Below are 18,445 nucleotides of genomic sequence, written 5' to 3' on the forward strand. Positions count from 1 at the left end.
AAGGAGACAGACCCGAGTAGCCGATTTCCGATGGTCGGCCGCGGCTCCGGCCCAGCGAGCTGCGCGCCTGCGCCAAGAGGGGAGCGGGTGGGGGAAGGGCGTCCTGAGGTCGGTCTCGCCTGCGCTCGGCGCTCGGCGGCGCCACTGGGGCAGGGGCTCAGGGAAGTTTCAGGGCGAGGGGGCGGGACTTCCGCAGGAAGCTGGCTGGGGCGTTGTGCGATGGCCTCGGCGGCTAGTCCTGGATAGGAAGGCCGTGCTAGGTCTGCCTCTCGCTGGTGGGGTAGCGAATGCCTCACTGGGCCTAGAGATAGCTGAGGAGGTGTGCTGGGCAGAGCGAACGGCCCGCGGGGCTCGGGTCGGCGCCTGAAGGGCCGAGGCCCGGGCTCGCTGGAGGCCCGCGGGGTGAAGTATACGTTCCGCTCTGGCCAGGCACTGCCGAGTGACAACCTCGCCTTTAGTGTTGTCGCTGACCACGTTTCCTTCACTCAGGCTCCCACCTCGGGACTAGAAGGAGCCCACGAGTTCCCCACGGGTCTGTGGAAACTGTCCCGTGACTGTTGGCGAAGATGCCATACCTTGGCTCCGAGGACGTGGTGAAGGAACTGAAGAAGGCTCTGTGTAACCCTCATACTCAGGCTGATAGGCTGCGCTACCGGAATGTCATCCAGCGAGTTATTAGGTATCACCAACCCAAGAATTCTAACTCCCGCCTCCACCTTCCCCACCCTGCCCTGCTTTTTAAACCCTCCTCAGGGCTCTCCACCGGCCACCACTCTGAAAAAGTCCATGAACCTTCACACATGGCAATTGTATCTTTTGGCCTTGAGACTGCATTTCTGCATTGTCACTTCGGTCTCCCTACCCAGCTGAGAGGTTTCCTTCCTGTCACAGACTTCAGCAGTTCTGCCGCTGACCCCTGGTGCAATGACTTACTTAGTACAGTTCTCCATTTTTGTAAGATTCGGACCTATATGTCCCTCTGCTTGCCTGGCATTTTTGCCTGGATAGGGCCAAAATAGTACCAGCATTTTTCTCCTCCTCAAACCTGCTATTTTGCCTAGATTTGTGTTACAAATGTCACCAGGCATCCCACTAAGCATGATAGTCAACTTTGACGGCACTACCCTTCACTTCAAGTGTCAGGTAGTATGAAAAATTCTAAATATTCACTCTTTGTTATTAATACTGTAGTGTTGGCTCAGGCCAACATTACCAAAGCTTATTTTGGTAGTTTATTAATAAGTGACCTTGTCTCCTCACTTCTGTTAGAATTTTTCTATTATATACATTTGAATACATAATCTGTAGCTATAGCTCAAAAATGTTAGTAGGGACAAAAGTCCCTTGGGATGCTTTTGAAAAAGTGTGACCTCTAGGGATTGATTCTGATTTTGTTAGAATGAGATAGAATCCAGGGACTGTGTTTTAAATAAACATCTTAGCTGATTCTATATAATAGTTTGGTTCCACATTAGAAACATAATCAGTGGAATAAAGTCCAAACTCTTTATCATGTCACCCAAGGAACAAAATGAATGTTCAGTTCTTGTTCATGCCTTATGGCATGTATCATTAACTGTATCATATTTGCCTTGTGAGCTGGTCATTTAGCTATTCTGTGAAGAAGTATTTTCTGACTGCCACAGCAGCATGTGGACGTGGATCTTCTTGGTCTGTGTTCTGTGCATTATTCAAGTACTTTACACTGGAGGTTTGAAATCAGTGATGTTCTTGGCTGGCTTCTTAGTTGATACTGAATTCCTAAACATCTGAAGCTACCTCTGCTCTGTTTGGTTTTATTTTGCTCCAGACAGCCCTGGCTGTCCTGGGAACTCACTATGCTGACCAGGCTGGCCTCAAACTCACAGAGGTCCACCTGCCTATGCCTCCCAAATGCTCAGATTATAGTTGTACATCACCATGCCTGGCTTTTTATTTTTACTTTTTTAAAAAAATTGCATATGTATGAGTGTTTTTCCTGCATACATATGTGTATGCTTGGTGCCTATGTATGTCAGAAGGCATCAGATCCCCTGGAACTGTAGTTATGGATGGTTATGAGCTACCATGTGGGTGCTGGGAACTGAACCCAGCTCATTTGCAAGAGCAACAAAATACTAGTTAACCATTGAGCTCCCTCTCCAGCCTGTACCTTCAAAAGATGTCCCCATATCATATCTCTGAAATGTTAAAGTTGAATGTACCATCCCCATATCATTTCATTGGAATGTACTAGGATTCAACAGTGTTGAACTCATAGAGCAACAGTTGCAGGCCCATAATAGGAAGTTTTGTATGATGTAATAGACAAGGTAGACCCAACTATACCTCTCTGAAAGATCATAATTTAGTTAGATAACCAGAATATATATAAATAAAACTCCTCTTACAGATTGGAGATTGTGTGTTTTACTTCTTTCTGCTCTGTATATTCCTTATAGGCATATGACTCAGGGCTTGGACATGTCTGGTGTTTTCATGGAAATGGTGAAGGCCAGTGCCACTGTAGATATTGTTCAGAAAAAGTTGGTTTATCTGTATATGGGCACATATGCACCTTTGAAACCAGATCTGGCGCTCTTGGCCATCAATACACTATGTAAAGACTGCTCAGACCCCAACCCAATGGTGCGAGGACTGGCACTCCGGAGCATGTGTAGCCTCAGGTGAGCACTTTACCCCCTGTCTGGTCCTCAGTGGCTGATGAATTAGCAGATTCTTAATGAAAACAGCTTAAGATCCCTAATACTAAGGAAAGTACTGTTCTTCCTTGAACTCAAATTTTCAGCCATTGCTTTGACCTTCTAAACTGTGTCTAATGGTTTTATTAAAAGTGGTTTCCTTTATCTTGGTAAAATAGTTTTGAGTTTCAGTTAAAGATACTTAATCAGGCCGGGTGGTGGTGGCGCACGCCTTTAATCCCAGCACTCAGGAGGCAGAGCCAGGCGGATCTCTGTGAGTTCGAGGCCAGCCTGGACTACCAACTGAGTTCCAGGAGAGGTGCAAAGCTACACAGAGAAACCCTGTCTCGAAAAACCAAAAAAAAAAAAAAAAAAAAAAAAAAAAAATGCTTAATCAGTTATTACTATAACAATTTGTGCTGGCTCTGCAGCATTATTCCAAACAAAAGTCAAATTATGGCTTTTCAAATTTAATAGAGGCTTTCTCCAATTTCTTGTGATCTAATAGATATACATTCAAACATGAATCATATTTAAACTAAACCTGTTAATTGAAGAAGAGCTTAATTATGTCAAAGCTAGTATTTCAAGATCTGCCTGACTCTGGGATGTTTCGTAGGATGCCTGGTGTGCAGGAGTATATCCAACAGCCTGTCCTTAATGGTCTGCGGGATAAGGCTTCCTATGTCAGAAGAGTGGCAGTCCTCGGCTGTGCCAAGATGCATAATCTTCATGGAGACTCTGAAGTGGGTAAGATCATCTGCCATGCTCAATATGTGTTTGTCTCTATTGTGTGTGTAATTTTGGAAGAAAAAACTGTCTTGCTTGGTAGAAAATAATAATGTGTCTCCATGACTATGCATGTCTTTCTAAATCAGATGCTTGCTTTTTTTTTTTTATCTGTTTTTGTTTTAGCTTCTCTTTTCAGCCTTTGAAAGAAATTAATTTCTTAATTTGTGTGTCCTGTCTGATACTGAAAATGATGTTGTTTGTTTTTGCCTTTGGTTTTTGTTTTTATTTCGGTTTTGTTTTTGTATTAGCAGAGACATAGCTTTGTCTGCCCAGAGCTGTTCCTCTGGTTCTATCCATATGACTCAAGTTTTTCTTGATTTGTAATCTTTGGTCTTTGTTTTAGATGGTGCTCTGGTCAATGAGTTATACAGTCTCCTGCGTGACCAGGATCCAATTGTGGTTGTGAACTGCCTGAGGTCTCTAGAGGAAATTTTGAAACAGGAAGGAGGTGTTGTCATTAATAAGCCCATTGCGCACCATCTCTTAAATAGGTTTGGATGCTCTTTTTATTATGAGATATGAATCATGGTTAGATCTTGTTGATGAATTAAACTAAGTCTTACTTTATATTATTGTGTATGATGGATGGGGCTGGTGATGTGGGTTTAAAGTATGAAGGTCAGTAGAAATGTAGAGGAGCTGATTCTCTCCTTCCATTTTTATGTGGGTTCCAATAGAGCTCAAATCATCAGGCTTACACAGCATACACTTTTACCCACTGAGCCATTTTGCCAGCCTAGACTTCAAGTTTACTGCAATCATTAATTTCCTCGTATTTCATTGAGAGAAGTCCTTTTATCTGACTTACTTTTCTTAATATGTAAAGATGGTAGAAACAAGCTGTGGAGAGACATTCGTTCTGTAGTACCTATTATGCCCCCAAAACTAAGCCATTTACCTTAAAATTTAGAAAATCTGGGGTCTTGGAGAGATGGCTCAGTGGTTAAGAGCACTGACTGCTCTTCCAGAGGACCCAGGTTCAATTCCCAGCACCCACATGGTGACTCACAACTGTAGGGGAAGTTCCTTGGTCCCGCCTAGACCCACAGTTCAGACAAATCTCTCCCACCCGAGCTCTCACAGCCACTTAAAATAATCACTCAGAGGCTTATATTAATTACAGACTGTATGGCCTATGGCTCGGGCTTCTTGCTAGTTAGCTCTTTCATCTTAAATTAACCCATTTCTATTAATCTGTATGTTGCCATGTGGATGTGGTGTTACCAGTCTACTGGCATCTTGTTGCTTCTTGGGCAGCAGGCTGGCATCTCCCCCAACTCTACCCTTCATCTCTATCTTCCCATCTTTAGTTTGAATGTACCACCTAACCTTATTCTGCCTCACCATTGGCCAGACAGCTTTATTTATCAACCAGTGAGAGCAACACATATTCATAGCGTACAGAAAGACATCCCACAGCACACAACTACCTATGACTCCAGTTTCAGGGAATCCAACACCCCCTGCTGACCTTCTAGGGGACCAGGCCCACATGCAGTACACTTAAATGTAGGCAAAATACTCATACACATAAATAAAAATAAATAAACCTTGGAAAAAATATAGAAAATATGAAATTAGAGGTATAATATAGTTCAGCAGTAAAATATTTGCTAGAAATAGGTGTGGTGTTGCACACTTTAATCCCAGCACTTGGGAGGCAGAGGCTGGTAGATCTCTGTGAGTTCAAGGCCAGCCTGGTCTATAAAGCAAGTTCCAGGACAACCAAGGCCACACAGAGAACCCTGTCTGGAAAAAAACAAAAACAAAACAACAAAAACCCCAATACTTGGCCGGGCGGTGGTGGCACACGCCTTTAATCCCAGCACTCAGGAGGCAGAGCCAGGCGGATCTCTGTGAGTTCGAGGCCAGCCTGGGCTACCAAGTGAGTTCCAGGAAAGGCGCAAAGCTACACAGAGAAACCCTGTCTCGAAAAAACAAAAAACAAAACAAACAAACAAAAAAAAACCCCAATACTTGCTAGCATGTATGATCCCTGGGTTCAGTCTCCAGTACTGGAAAAAAATTAATTCAGAGACTCTGGATCTGGTATATATTGATTGTATCTAGACAGGTATGCACTTGTGCCATCAAGTTGTCTTGGAATTTCTTTTTAAGATTAGTGTTTGATTTTTAATTGTGTGTATGTGCATGTGTGTGTGTTTGTATGTGTGTAGATATGTGCATGTGAAAGTAGATGCCCCCAAAGGCCAGAGGGGTTGGATCCTCCTGGAGTGGGAGTTATAGGTGATTGCCAGCCACCTGATATGGTTGTTTGCCGAGGATCAAACTCATATCCTGTGGACGAGTAGTACATGTTCTTACCCATTGAGCCATATCTCCAGCCCCCTTAGAATAATAAAAAAAAAACCTCATTGTTATTATTTGTGTGTGTGTGTGTGTGTGTGTGTGTGTGTGTGTGTGTCCGTGTAAGCATGTGCCATGGCATATGTGTAGAAGTCAGAGGACAGCTTTGGGGAATCATTTCTTTCTTCTACCATGTGTGTTCTGGAGAATGAACTTAGGTAGACAGGCTTGGAAACAAATGCCTTTCCTCATTGAGCCATCTAAACAGCCTTTGTTGTGGACTGTAAAATTTATGTTTTAAAGTGCAAAAAGAATTTGATCATGGCATAATCTATTTTAAGAATTCTCTCCCCCTTTTGTTATGATGAACAGCTATTTGGTTTATGGCAGTTGTATGGAGAATGTTCCATTTGTTATTAAAATAGTTCCTTTGTTTTCATTTTCGACAGAATGTCAAAACTGGATCAGTGGGGCCAGGCTGAAGTATTGCACTTTCTGCTCCGCTACCAACCCCGAAGTGAGGAGGAGCTGTTTGATATTCTCAATTTGTTGGACAGCTATCTCAAGAGCAGCAGCACAGGTGTGGTGATGGGAGCCACCAAACTTTTCCTGATCTTGGCAAAAAAGTTCCCCCATGTACAAACTGATGTGCTTGTACGAGTCAAGGGACCCTTGCTAGCAGCCTGTTCTTCAGAGAGCCGTGAGCTCTGTTTTGCTGCTCTCTGTCACGTCCGCCAAGTCTTGCATAGTTTGCCAGGTCATTTCAGCAGTCACTACAAAAAGTTTTTTTGCTCTTACTCGGAACCCCACTATATCAAGCTACAGAAGGTGGAAGTGCTGTGTGAACTGGTGAATGACGAGAACGTGCAGCAGGTTCTAGAAGAGCTTCGAGGGTACTGCACGGATGTGTCTGCTGACTTTGCACAGGCTGCCATCTTTGCCATAGGTAAAGTACCTGCTGCTTTTTTTCCTTGTGACCCCAGTTCAGCCAGCTAAAGAGTGTAGTCAGGGAAACCATAGAGGACAGTAGTAAATGAATCTTGTTTCAGAGACCGAGTATCATGAATTTTGGGTCAGTGATTACATGTTAGGGCAAAGAGTTGTTTTGTTTTAAATCAAGGCAGATGTTTCTCAAGGTAGACAATACAGGTAACTCGGACAACAACGCTTAAAAATTTGTACTGTCTTTATGCTATCTTCTATCCAAAATGTTTTTATGTATAACATCTTATGGTCTTGTAAGGCAGTCAAAAATAGTGTGTATTTTAAAGATGAAGAAACTTAGGTACAAAAAAAAGGTCACTAAGTGGCCAAAAGATCATAGAGTTTCCAAACTGAATGGCACCCAACTCTCTTGACTAAAAATCCTCTGCTTCTATTATGGGCAATATAGTGCTAAGTATAGACCAACATAGAGTAATTCCTTAATTTTAGAGATTTTTCTGACTGTTTAGTCTGGAACCCAAAAGGCTTGAAAGAGTCAAAGGATGAAAACAGCGGACAAACAAGATTGGGAGGGCTAACACTAAATAGAGGAGCATGAGGAACCTCATATTTGAAAGATAGTAAAAATTCTTAGACTTAAAAGATTGTTATCACATCTCTCCAGCAGTAGTATTCCTATTCAGGTGTGTTGCATCCAGAAGGGTGCCTCAGTCAAATGTGGTATGTGCCTGTGATTCCAGCACTCAAGAGAATCTCAAGTTCAAGGTCACCCTACGTGGTATAGCAAGAGCCTGTCTCAAACGAACAGACCACAACTGCATCCCATACTTTGTTATTGTGCTTTCGGCCTTGTGCTATGAGGATTTTTTTTTTTTTCTTTTCCTTAAAGTTTCTTTAGGTCAGTTGAAAAAAACTTATTTTATTTTAACCATAGTTCACTGTGCCTCAGTGAACTTAGATTCTTACTTTATTGTAATTAGTGATTTTTTTCTTTTAAAGATGTCTTTGGTTATTGTATTAATTATTTTTCTTGTTCCTATGACCAAAATGCCTGATATGACGCTGCTTAAGGAGAGAAGAATTTGGGCTGGAGAGATGGCTCAGAGGTTAAGAGCATCAACTGCTCTTCCAGAGGTCCTGAGTTCAATTCCCAGCACCCACATGGTGGCTCACAACCATCTGTAATGAGATCTGGTGCCCTCTTCTGTGTACATAATAAATAAATAAATCTTTAAAAAAAAAAAAGAGAGAATAATTTATGTTGGCTTACTGTCTTTGGGGCTACAGTCCAACATGGCAGGAGTGTGAGGCAGCTGGTCATATTGCTTCATTCAGGAAGTAGAGAAGGATGAATGCTGGTGCTAAGTTCACGTTTCCTTTTAATTCATTCTGGGATCCCAACCCACATGATGGTGACTTCCACATTCAGGATGAGTCCCCTCTTTTCAGACAAACCTTTGTGGAAACACTTTTACAGACATACCTATAGGTGTGTTTCCATGATGGTTGTAAATCCAGTCAAGTGGACAGAGAAGATAGACATAAACATTGTTGGCTTTTTTGTTTTTCTTTTTTTTTTCTTTTCTTTTTTCTTTTTTTTTTGGTTTTTCAAAACAGGGTTTCTCTGTGTAGCCTTGGCTGTCCTGGAACTCACTCTGTAGACCAGACTGGCCTCAAACTCACAGAGATCCACCTGGCTCTGCCTCTCGAGTGCTGGGATTAAAGGCGTGCGCCACCACCACCACCACCGCAAGACTTGTTTTTCATTTTTAAACCATAGTTTAGTGTAGTCCAGACTAGCCTCTAATTTGTGATCCTCGTGCTACAGCGTCTCGGCTTCAGGGATTACAGGTGTGCAATTTGTGTTCGCCTCTGACTAATGGGAAATGGTTTTAGAATGACATGCTAGAATTTCACCTTTCCATCCTCTGTAGGTAGCATTGCCAAGACTTACACAGACCAGTGTGTACAGATTCTAACAGAGTTGCTGGGGCTCCGACAAGAACACATCACTACGGGTAATGCCTGCTTTTCTAGAATCAATCTTTCTTTCTTCCTTCCTTCCTTCCTTCCTTTCTTTTTTCCTTCCTTCCTTCCTTCCTTCCTCCTTCCCTCCCTCCCTCCCTTCTTTCTTTCTTTCTTTCTTTCTTTCTTTCTTTCTTTCTTTCTTTCTTTCTTTCTTTCTTCCTTTCTTTCTTAAATCAAGTACCAAGCTAACAGTAGTTGTTTAAAGAATCTCTTTTCTTAAATACTTTCAATTATATGGACTTAAACATGTCCTTGCGTCATCATCTGTTGCTGTCCCAGAAGCATGGGCTCTCTAGAGTTAACAGGGTAGACTCTTCTGGCTGTTGGAGTGACAAGGCTGCACTGTAGATAGTGAAGGTACTAGGAAGCTCTCTTTATCTTTACCCCTCTTTTTACTTCACCCAACTTCCAAGGCTGGGCTGAAGTGAGGCAAGGAAGGCTCCTACAATGTAAAATTTAGCAAGGCCTTGTCTCAGGCTTGTATACGTGCCAGTCTCGGGTGTCATCTTTTTTTTTTTTTTTTTTTTTTTTTTTGGTTTTTCGAGACAGGGTTTCTCTGTGTAGCTTTGCGCCTTTTCCTGGAACTCACTTGGTAGCCCAGGCTGGCCTCAAACTCACAGAGATCCACCTGGCTCTGCCTCCCGAGTGCTGGGATTAAAGGCGTGCACCACCACCGCCCGGCTCAGGTGTCATCTTAAGTCTTGCATTTAGACACCTTGCTCATTCCACCAGTCTCAGCACTGTGTTCAGTGTCTGTCAGCAGCACTACCCCACATTTGCCCACAGTGTTGTATTTACAAAGTGCTTTGCTATTTGTTCACTTACCTTCATGTCAGTTTGATAGGTGTGAAATTCATGTGTATCTTCCACTTCTCAATTAATTAATAACCACCCCTCCAAACCTGTTTTCCAGAAATACAGGTAGAAAGATTGATTCTAGTCTTCTTAAGCTTCTTTCCTGCATGGACTCTCACCCTGTGCTCTTGTGTTCTGGGCTCTATTGTAGTGGTGGTGCAGACTTTCCGAGACCTGGTTTGGTTGTGCCCTCAGTGTACGGAAGCTGTGTGTCAGGCCCTCCCCGGCTGTGAGGAGAACATTCAAGACAGTGAGGTAGAGTGTAATTCTCTTGTCACTTGTAATCATAGAAGGGATTGTAGGACCCTGCCTTCTGAAGTGGAGTCTGTATTTGGTTCGGTTTTGTGGTGCTGGGGATCACACTCAGGCTATGTAAACACTTGTACCGCTGAGACAGTATCTAGCCCTGAAATGGAAGCTAATTACTGTTTAAGATCCTGTGTCCAAGTAGGAACTCAGGCTTGCTTATGTCTCTTTGGGACATAAATATCCCAAAAATTATAAAAAGACTTATCTATAGTTTCAGTTATAAATTCTTTGATACCATTGCCCTCTTGAATAATTATGAGTCAGAGCTTTACACCATGGAATATTTTTGTTGGTGGTAGGTTTTTTGTTTATTAATTTTTGAGACAGGGTCTCACTGTATAGCCCTGGCTGGTGTGGTATATGGACTAGACTGCCTTGCCTCTGCCTCCTGAGTGCTAGGATGAAAGATGTGCTCTACTATGTCTGGCCTGCATGGTATATTTTGTTAGTAGGGTTTTTATAGAAATTTGTTTCCTTCCTCCCCACAGAGCCTGCTGAGTTAAATATCTAGGAGTGGGGAGACCTAGACAGATGGGCTTTTAAGAAACGTCACAGATGATTCTGGTATATATTCTAAGTTACTAATCACTTTCATGAAAAGATTTCAAGAAATTCTTTCAGTAGTTTTTTGAAACATGAAACCTCACTTTTGATTCCAGCACTTGGGAGCAGAAGCTAGTGGATCTCTGTGAATTTGAGATCAGCTTGGTCTACTTTCTAAGTCCACAACAGCCAGAGCTACATAGTTGAAAAAACAAACAAAAAAAGAAACATTAAATTGGGCCAGGCAGTGCCAGCACTCAGGAGGCAGGATCTCTGTGAGTTTGAGGCCAGCCTGGGCTACAGAGTTAGTTCCAGGAAAGGCGCAAAGCTACAGAGAAACCCTGTCTCGAAAAACAAAAAACAAAAAACAAAAAAAAACAAAAAAAACCCTTAAATTGGGCAAAAGGCCCAAACTGAGAAAGCTTTATTATTGCTTAATCATCATAGGCTAACGAAAGTTTTGAGTTTCTCTTTATACATTAATAGCATTTTTTATTTGTTTCTCTCTCTCTCTCTTTCTCTCTGACTCTTTGATAGTGTCTCCCATAGCCCAGAATAGTGTCTTACGTAGCCCAGGCTGTCATCAAACTCACTGTGTAGCTAACTTTGACGCTGGATTCTAATCCTCCTGCTTCCATCAGCTGAGTGAGGGGTTATAGATGTGATCCTCACACCCGATAGGGTTTCTCTGTGTAGCCGTGGCTGTCCTGGAACTGGATCTGTAGACCAGGCTATCCTCAAGCTCAGAGATCCGCCTGCCTCTGCCTCTTCAGTGCTGGTATTAAAGACATGGGCATCAAACTCAGGTCTTATGCCTGCTAAGTCGGCATTTTGCCAACTGCACTGCATCCCTAACCACAAAGCTCATGTGCATTAGAATTTCATTCTTGTTTAGTTTAGAGAAGTAGTGGAGCAGGACAGCAAGTTAATACCAGTGAAAGGGTGTAGTGTATCTGCTGGCACTAGGAAAAAAGCAAAGCCTGTGACTGTACTGTTTCCTCTGTTTGGGCAGCCGCATAGTAAGTATTTATTATTTTCTCATTCCTAGGGGAAACAGGCACTTATTTGGTTACTTGGGGTCCATGGAGAAAAAATATCCAATGCTCCTTATGTGTTGGAGGACTTTGTAGAAAACGTGAAGTCAGAGACATTTCCTGCTGTTAAGATGGAGCTGCTGACTGCACTAATGCGCCTCTTCCTTTCGCGTCCTGCAGAGTGCCAGGACATGCTGGGACGTCTATTGCATTACTGCATAGGTAGGTTTCCCAGAGCATAGTACTTGCTGAGACTCATGCTAAAAGTCCTCACAGCTTTCATTGTCTGGTACATCATGTCTGGGGCTTGGGAAGGAAATGACACTTTGTAAAGAATCTTGCTTTCTTCATTTTTTTCTCCTCTTATGGTTGGCACAAAGGTTGGAGGAGAGTAGGGTGTTTGTTTGTTTAACTCTTTGATCCATTGTTTTCTCTCAGAGGAAGAAAAGGATATGGCTGTACGAGACCGAGGTCTCTTCTATTATCGCCTCCTGTTAGTTGGCATTGATAAAGTTAAGCAGATCCTGTGTAGTCCTAAATCTGACCCCTCTCTTGGACTTTTGGAGGATCAACCAGAACGACCTGTGAATAGCTGGGCTTCAGATTTCAATACACTGGTGCCAGTGTATGGCAAAGCCCACTGGGCAACTATCTCTAAATGCCAGAAGGTAGAGCGTCATCGTCTTGAGCTACCTCCCAATGCATCCTTGGCCAAACCAGGTAAAAATAGTGTTTACCTTACATCTCGTCATGGTAAAGCTTTTCACCATCCCTTGTGGTAACTGGTGGAAAGTAAAATACTGTAGCTAAATTTCATACTGTTGTCTGAATTTGAATCCTTTGTGGGCATGAGGGGAGTTCATCCTTGGTTATTTAAGCCATTTATCTGAAGACAGAAGTCATAGTATAAATGTGTTTTGCTTTTGATGTTTATGAGACACAATATGGCCTTGAGCTGGCTATGTACCCAAGGCTTCCTTTGTAGCCTTGATCCTCCTGCTTTCATCCCCCATTCCAAGTACTAGGAGTACAAGTGGGTACCACCATGCCCAGCAACACATTGGGTATTTTGGAATGTAAAGTAAAAATGCTGATTAAGAGCATCTCTTATAAAAGCTTTCTGACTCTTTTAGGTCACTTGATTTCTGAAGAGAACAAACAAGGAATACAAGAATCTCTTGATCCTGAAGCTCTCATGCTGGTCCCCAATCTCCAGCTTACTGCTGAGTATTTTGAGAAAACATGGCTTAACCTCAAAGTTACTCATCAACAGGTGTTTCCTTGGCAGGGAGAAGTCCAGCCCGACACTCTCCAAATGGCTCTAAAAGTAGTGAACATTCAGACCATCGCAATGAGCAAGGCTGGGGCACAGCCCTGGAAAGCCTACCTCAGCGCTCAGGATGATGCTGGTTGTCTCTTCTTAACTGAATTACTGTTGAAGCCTGAGAACTCAGAAATGCAGGTCTCTGTGAAAGAGACTGAGGCGAGGACTGAAGCACTGCACGGTTTTGTTGCTGTGCTAGAAACTGTGATCGGAACAGTTGGAGACATAAAATCCTGAGTCCTGCTGCGTGCCTTGCAGTGAGGTGAACAGCTTTCAGAGTTCCTCCATTTTCCCATAGAGCTGCTTCTGAGTCCACGTATCAGATGCAGAGAGTGGCAGTCTGGGAATCCCGGCTTTTGGGTTCACCCAAAGGCTCCTCCCTTGTTCCCTTCCAGCCTGTCAGGGATTGAGCCCATTTTAAAGGAGAACATTACACACAGTAGTATTGATAAGGGGTAAAGGTGGGACGAGGATAGGATGGGGATTTTTCTCTGGTCATTTTAGGGGTTGTATTTATTAAATATACCTGGCGCCTGTGGAAATTGGTAGCTGTCATCATTTTTGAGGGTGTTTTTTTTCTTCAGTAAACTGTTCTTGTATTTTTAGGCATGCTTTTTAGGTTAGGATCCAAAAACCCTTACTGTGGCATCTAAAGTACCTCTTCAGTGTTGTGGCTCACCACTCCTGAAACACCCTCTATTCTGACAGGGTGGTTTACAAAGAAGAAAACAAACAACTGGTTTATTGCGGTGCTCTTTCATCCGGGCCTTAACATCTACTTCTTCCCTAGAGCAGTTCCTTGCTCTCGTGTCTCAGCACAGAGTGTGTCTTTCTTAGTTCTGAGCTCTTTCAGGATGTTTTTCTGTGACACTCACTGCCTTCATTATTCAAGCTGTCAAAGCTGCCATGCAGGAACTGAGGATGTAGCTCAGTTGTAGAGTACTGGATTAGCATGCACAGACCCCAAGTTCATAAAACGGAGTAGAGTGGTACACACCTGTAATCCCAGTGCTCAGGGGTGGAAGCAGGATGATTAGAAGTGCAAGGTCAGTGTCAGCTACAGTAGGACGTTTGAGGCCAGTGTGGGATACGTGAGACTGTCAAGAAGAAAGAGTCCTAGTGAGATAGATGGCTTAGCAGGGAAGGTGCTTGCTGCCAAGCTTGCAAAACTGAGTCCGATCCCCTGACCCACATTGTTGAAGGAAAGAACCAATTCTCTGATGTCCATCCACGTGTATGCTGTGGCACAAAGTATGCTCCACTACATTCAATAAATACATTTTTAAAACTAAATTAAAATTTTTTTTTAATGATCTGGCATGATGATTTAGTGGATAAAGCACCTATCACTATGATGACCTCAGATCAATCCCCAGGACCCATGTGATAGAAGGAGAGAACTGGCTCCCAGAGATTGTTGTCTGACCGCCATTCATACACAGTCGTGTGTGTGTGTGCGCCCCTCCCCCAAATAAATAACAACTATTAAAGATGTTCTTAAGTTGGTATTCATACTTCTAGCAGCTCTATTGCCATTGTTTTCTTATTGTTTGTGCTCAGTTTTTATTTTACTTATGCTCAACTGTATTTTATACAGTGATATCACTAATGCTATAGATGCAACAGAATAACAGCAAGCTGTCTTAAGACCAAACTATCCAGAAAGGGGAAAATGAAACATCAGTTAATCCCAGTGTGTTGGAATGGGGAAACAGACAGATACTTAGAGTACAGAGCTGAGACATTAGCCTCAGAATTGGCTTTATAAGTGATTTGGTAGTCAGAATGAAGGGAAGCATTTTTTGGTCATCAGATTTTTTTTCTTACTACATTTATTTATTTATTTATTTATTTATTTATTTATTGTGTGTGTGTGTGTGTGTGTGTGTGTGTGTGTGTGTGTGTGTGTGTAAATGTGCCATGGTACATGTGTGGAGGTCAGGACAATTTGCCCTGTGGGTTCTGGGTATCTTCAAGTTTTGTAGTAATCCCCTTTGACTGCTCAGCCATCTCTCCAGCCCTGTTATCAGATTTTAGTTTGTAAAAGAAATGTACATTTAGTTCTGTGGGTGACATGAAATGATATGTACAGGATTCTATAGGAAGTTAGTAAGGCGTTCCATATGACAGATTTTCACTATGAAATCAGAGAACATAACAAACTGAGCTTAAGGCACATCTTTGAGGGCTTATGGGAGCATTTCATCAACTGGCTTAGTTCAAGAATTTCTATCTAGATACATAAATTGCATGGTAGGCTTTGGTTTTGTGTTTTTTGAGACAGGATCTTAATGTGTAGCCCTGGCTACCCTGCCACTTGTTATGTAGACCATTCTGGCCTCAAACTCAACAGAGATCCTCCTGCCTCTGCCTCCTAAGTGCTGAGATTAAAGGCTCATGCCATCATGCCTGGTTAATTTATCTTAACAGATAATTTTTCAGTCATGATTTCTCTCAACTAGGTTCTTCATAGAGTGAATGGTAGGTAGTAGTAAATTGTTTAATAAGAAAGAGCCTATTTTGGGGAGTTGCTTATTAAGTAGTCTTCCCAGCTGAATAATTCTAAGAGCAGTGACGGTCTTGTTCCTTTATGTTTACAATACATTCATCATAATATTTCTTAGTGAATGTTTGTTCAATGAATAACTATAAGTAATTAGACAATGGTATTCTTAAACTACTTATTTTGTGCATGTATATGTGGGTGTAGGAGTGCCAGAGTGTGTGTTTAGAAGTTAATACAACTTTTTTCTCTTTCCATTGTGTGGGTAATAGGAACTGAACTCAGTACATCAGGCTTGGCATCAAGCAGCTTTACTCACTGGACCATCTTACTGGCCCCAAGACTAATCTGAGATTGATGTTTGAAGTATGTTTTATTGTATTCTATTAACTATACAGAAAGTAATGGAATTCCATCTAGGCCAGGATTTCATTTCTTTTCTTTCTTTTTTTTTTTTTTTTAAATTTGGGTTTATTTTGTTTTGTTTTTTTCAGACTGGGTCTCACTATGTCATTATATAGACCAGGCTGGCCTTGAACTCAGAGATGTGCTGCCTGCCTCTGCCTTCGGAGTGCTGGGATTAAGGCATGTGCCACCACTCCTGGTAGACCAGGATTTCTTAAAAGTGGCAATACCAATTTTTGGGAGAGGTGATAGCTAATCTTGGTTGTCAACTTGACACACCTGGAAAAAGGGAATCTCAATTGAAGAATTGCCTCTATCAGATTAGCTTGTGGGATTTCTGTGGGATATAGAAGGGCTCAGCCCACTATGGGCAGTGCCATCCCTAGGTAAATGGGCCTGAGCTGTATAAGAAAGGTCGCTGCACAAGCTAGGGAAATGTAACACGAATCTTAAAAGGTCTTATTAATAAAAAAACAAAAAACAAAAACCCGGGGCCTGATATTGGGGTGAAAGCTGAAAGATCAGAGAAACAGAACAAGCCACAGCCAACCTCACCTCTCCAACTCCTCAGCCAATCCTGTTTCCATGAGTCCTCAGACTGAAAGCCTGAGTCCTCACCTCTGTCTCCTCAGGCCTTATATACTGCTCTTCACCCAGTCATGTCACTTCCTGGGTTTAAAGGCAAATGTCCTTCCCAAGCAAAGACATGAGATCTCAAGTGCTGGTATTAAAGGCGCTTGCCACCACTTCCTGACTCTGTTCCTAGTGTGGCCTTGAACTCACAGAGATCCAGAAGGATCTCTGCCTCCCAAGTGATAGGATTAAGGGTGTGTGCCACTACTGTCTGGCCTCTATGTCTAATCTAGTGGCTGGCTCAGTCCTCTGATCCCCAGACAAGTTTATTAGGGAACACAATATATCACCGCAGGGAAAGCAAGTCAGTAAGCAGTGTTCCTCTGTGGTTTCTGTGTCAGGCTCCTGGCATGAGTTCCTATCATGGTTTCCCTTGCCTGCTCAAGTTCCTTTTGGTCATGGTTTATCATAGCAACTGAGAGCAAGTAGGGCAGGAGAAGGTAATTCTTTGAGGGAGGCTTTTTCTGCAGACCGTATGAAGATTATTAGCAGTATGCCTGGTCTCTCTACCTGATGTATGGCAATATATACTCAGAACAACTAAAAATATCTAGACATTTTTAAAAGATCCATGGGGTGGGTAACCGAGCCCCTATTTGAGAAACCACTCATCTAGATTATGTATCTCCAGGGACTGTCAAAGGAAGTAGAAGAGCTTCAGAATGGTTTTTTTTTTTTTTTTTTTACATATTTTTATTCAGTTAAAATAATGAATTATCTATGTAGGTACTGAAGAAAATTCCAGAAGTAAAGTTTTGTCAGTATACAATGTGTGTGAATTTGGTGTTTTTAAAAGGAGGTCAGAAGAGGGCATCAGATTACCTGGAGTTGGAATTAGGGATGGTTGTGAGCTGCCATGTGGGTGCTAGGAATCAAACGTAGGTCCTCTGCAAGAACAAGTGCTCTTAACCTCTGAGCCGCTGCCCCATCCTGGGAAATTGCTTTTGGAAGATGCACTTTTATTTATTCTAGGTTTTGGAAACATGATCTTGCTATGTATCCCTGGCTGGCCTGGAACTTGCTGTCTATAGTTCAGGGTATCCTGTTTTATGGCAGTCCTGCTATCTCTGAGTCACGGGTCCTGCAATTACAGATATGCAACACTACACCTGACCTCGAGAGTAAACTTTACATTTTTAAAAAGCTTAATTATTACTGGTGGAGAGCGGTGGCAGGGGAGGTGGAGGGGCGCTGTGTGCATCTCGAAGGATGCTGGAGGAGATGAGAAGACAACTTTTGAGAGGGGTTCTGCCCTTCCACTGTGTTGTGAGAATACATCTCAAGTCATCAGGCTTGCCCAGCAAATGCTTTACCTACTGAGCCATCTTACCAGCCCCTGGAAAGTGTACTTGTAAGATGATCTCAGGGAAGTACTGGTTTTTCCAGTTGCTTGGCTTTGCTAATTTGTAAGCAACATGACCAACATTCATGTGTACCAGGGACTTACTAATTCCTAATATTTTTCACCTTAGGAGCTCTGTTTAGCTTCTGTGAACAAGTGGCTTGATGATGTAATATAAATGAATACTTGCTTATCTTTTAAAATCCCAAGGGCTCCTCATTGCTGTCTTCTAAGAACAATGATCCAATCTCAGTCTTAGATGATAGGTAAGCGTTATGTATCTCATGAAAAACATTGCAGAGGCAATCATTTTTATGTTAACTGACCATAGTTTTATTGCTATGGACTAGTGACAATTATATATCTCTTTGTTCCCTCTATCTGGATGAGGGTTCTAATTATTTTTTTTTTCTCAGCTACTAGATGTTTAGGGGAGAAAGGTAGCATGACTTATTTTCATAGAAGTTTACATACTAAGAGAGCCTATACCTGAGGATTCATCTATATACACTTGGTGTTGCAGATGAAAGAACATGAGCTTTGGGCCAGGAACCTATAATGAGACAAGGCTTTGAGGGGACTGATGTCAGCTGTTATGGTTAGAGGGTAGCAAAAAACCAAACCAAAACAAAACAAAAAACAACCCAACAACAACAACAAAATGACTAACTTTGAAAGTGGTATGGCCTCATCATTTTTCAGTGATAAATAGGAACATGGTATAAGGACTGCAAGGGCGAAGGG

At 42.4% G+C, this 18,445-nt stretch overlaps 1 protein-coding gene across 2 annotated transcripts; it reads left to right on the forward strand.

Annotated features, from left to right (window-relative positions):
- The first annotated feature begins 164 nt into the window (after nucleotides 1–164).
- Ap4b1 (adaptor related protein complex 4 subunit beta 1) lies at nucleotides 165–13,568 on the forward strand. Of its 2 annotated transcripts, XM_059265998.1 has the most exons (11): nucleotides 165–260; nucleotides 490–679; nucleotides 2,442–2,666; nucleotides 3,301–3,431; nucleotides 3,817–3,964; nucleotides 6,230–6,726; nucleotides 8,660–8,743; nucleotides 9,760–9,863; nucleotides 11,509–11,716; nucleotides 11,933–12,214; nucleotides 12,628–13,568. In XM_059265998.1, the coding sequence occupies exons 2-11, from the start codon at nucleotides 567–569 to the stop codon at nucleotides 13,053–13,055; spliced, it is 2,220 nt and encodes a 739-aa protein (XP_059121981.1). In that variant the 5' UTR covers nucleotides 165–260; nucleotides 490–566; the 3' UTR covers nucleotides 13,056–13,568. The 2 variants fall into 2 exon arrangements, with proteins under 2 accessions (XP_059121981.1, XP_059121982.1); XM_059265999.1 differs by lacking the exons at nucleotides 165–260; nucleotides 490–679 and adding an exon at nucleotides 1,010–1,143.
- Nucleotides 13,569–18,445: the final 4,877 nt, after the last annotated feature.

Source organism: Peromyscus eremicus, chromosome 6, assembly GCF_949786415.1.
Source record: "Peromyscus eremicus chromosome 6, PerEre_H2_v1, whole genome shotgun sequence".
Lineage (NCBI taxonomy): Eukaryota > Metazoa > Chordata > Mammalia > Rodentia > Cricetidae > Peromyscus > Peromyscus eremicus.

Excerpts from the sequence above, each read along its gene's own strand:
- Ap4b1 (XM_059265998.1), top strand. The coding sequence starts at position 567 with ATGCCATACCTTGGCTCCGAGGACGTGGTGAAGGAACTGAAGAAGGCT. Across the intron at positions 3,432-3,816 it reads TCATGGAGACTCTGAAGTGG|ATGGTGCTCTGGTCAATGAG; the intron begins GTAAGATCATCT and ends TCTTTGTTTTAG. Across the intron at positions 9,864-11,508 it reads AGAACATTCAAGACAGTGAG|GGGAAACAGGCACTTATTTG; the intron begins GTAGAGTGTAAT and ends TCTCATTCCTAG.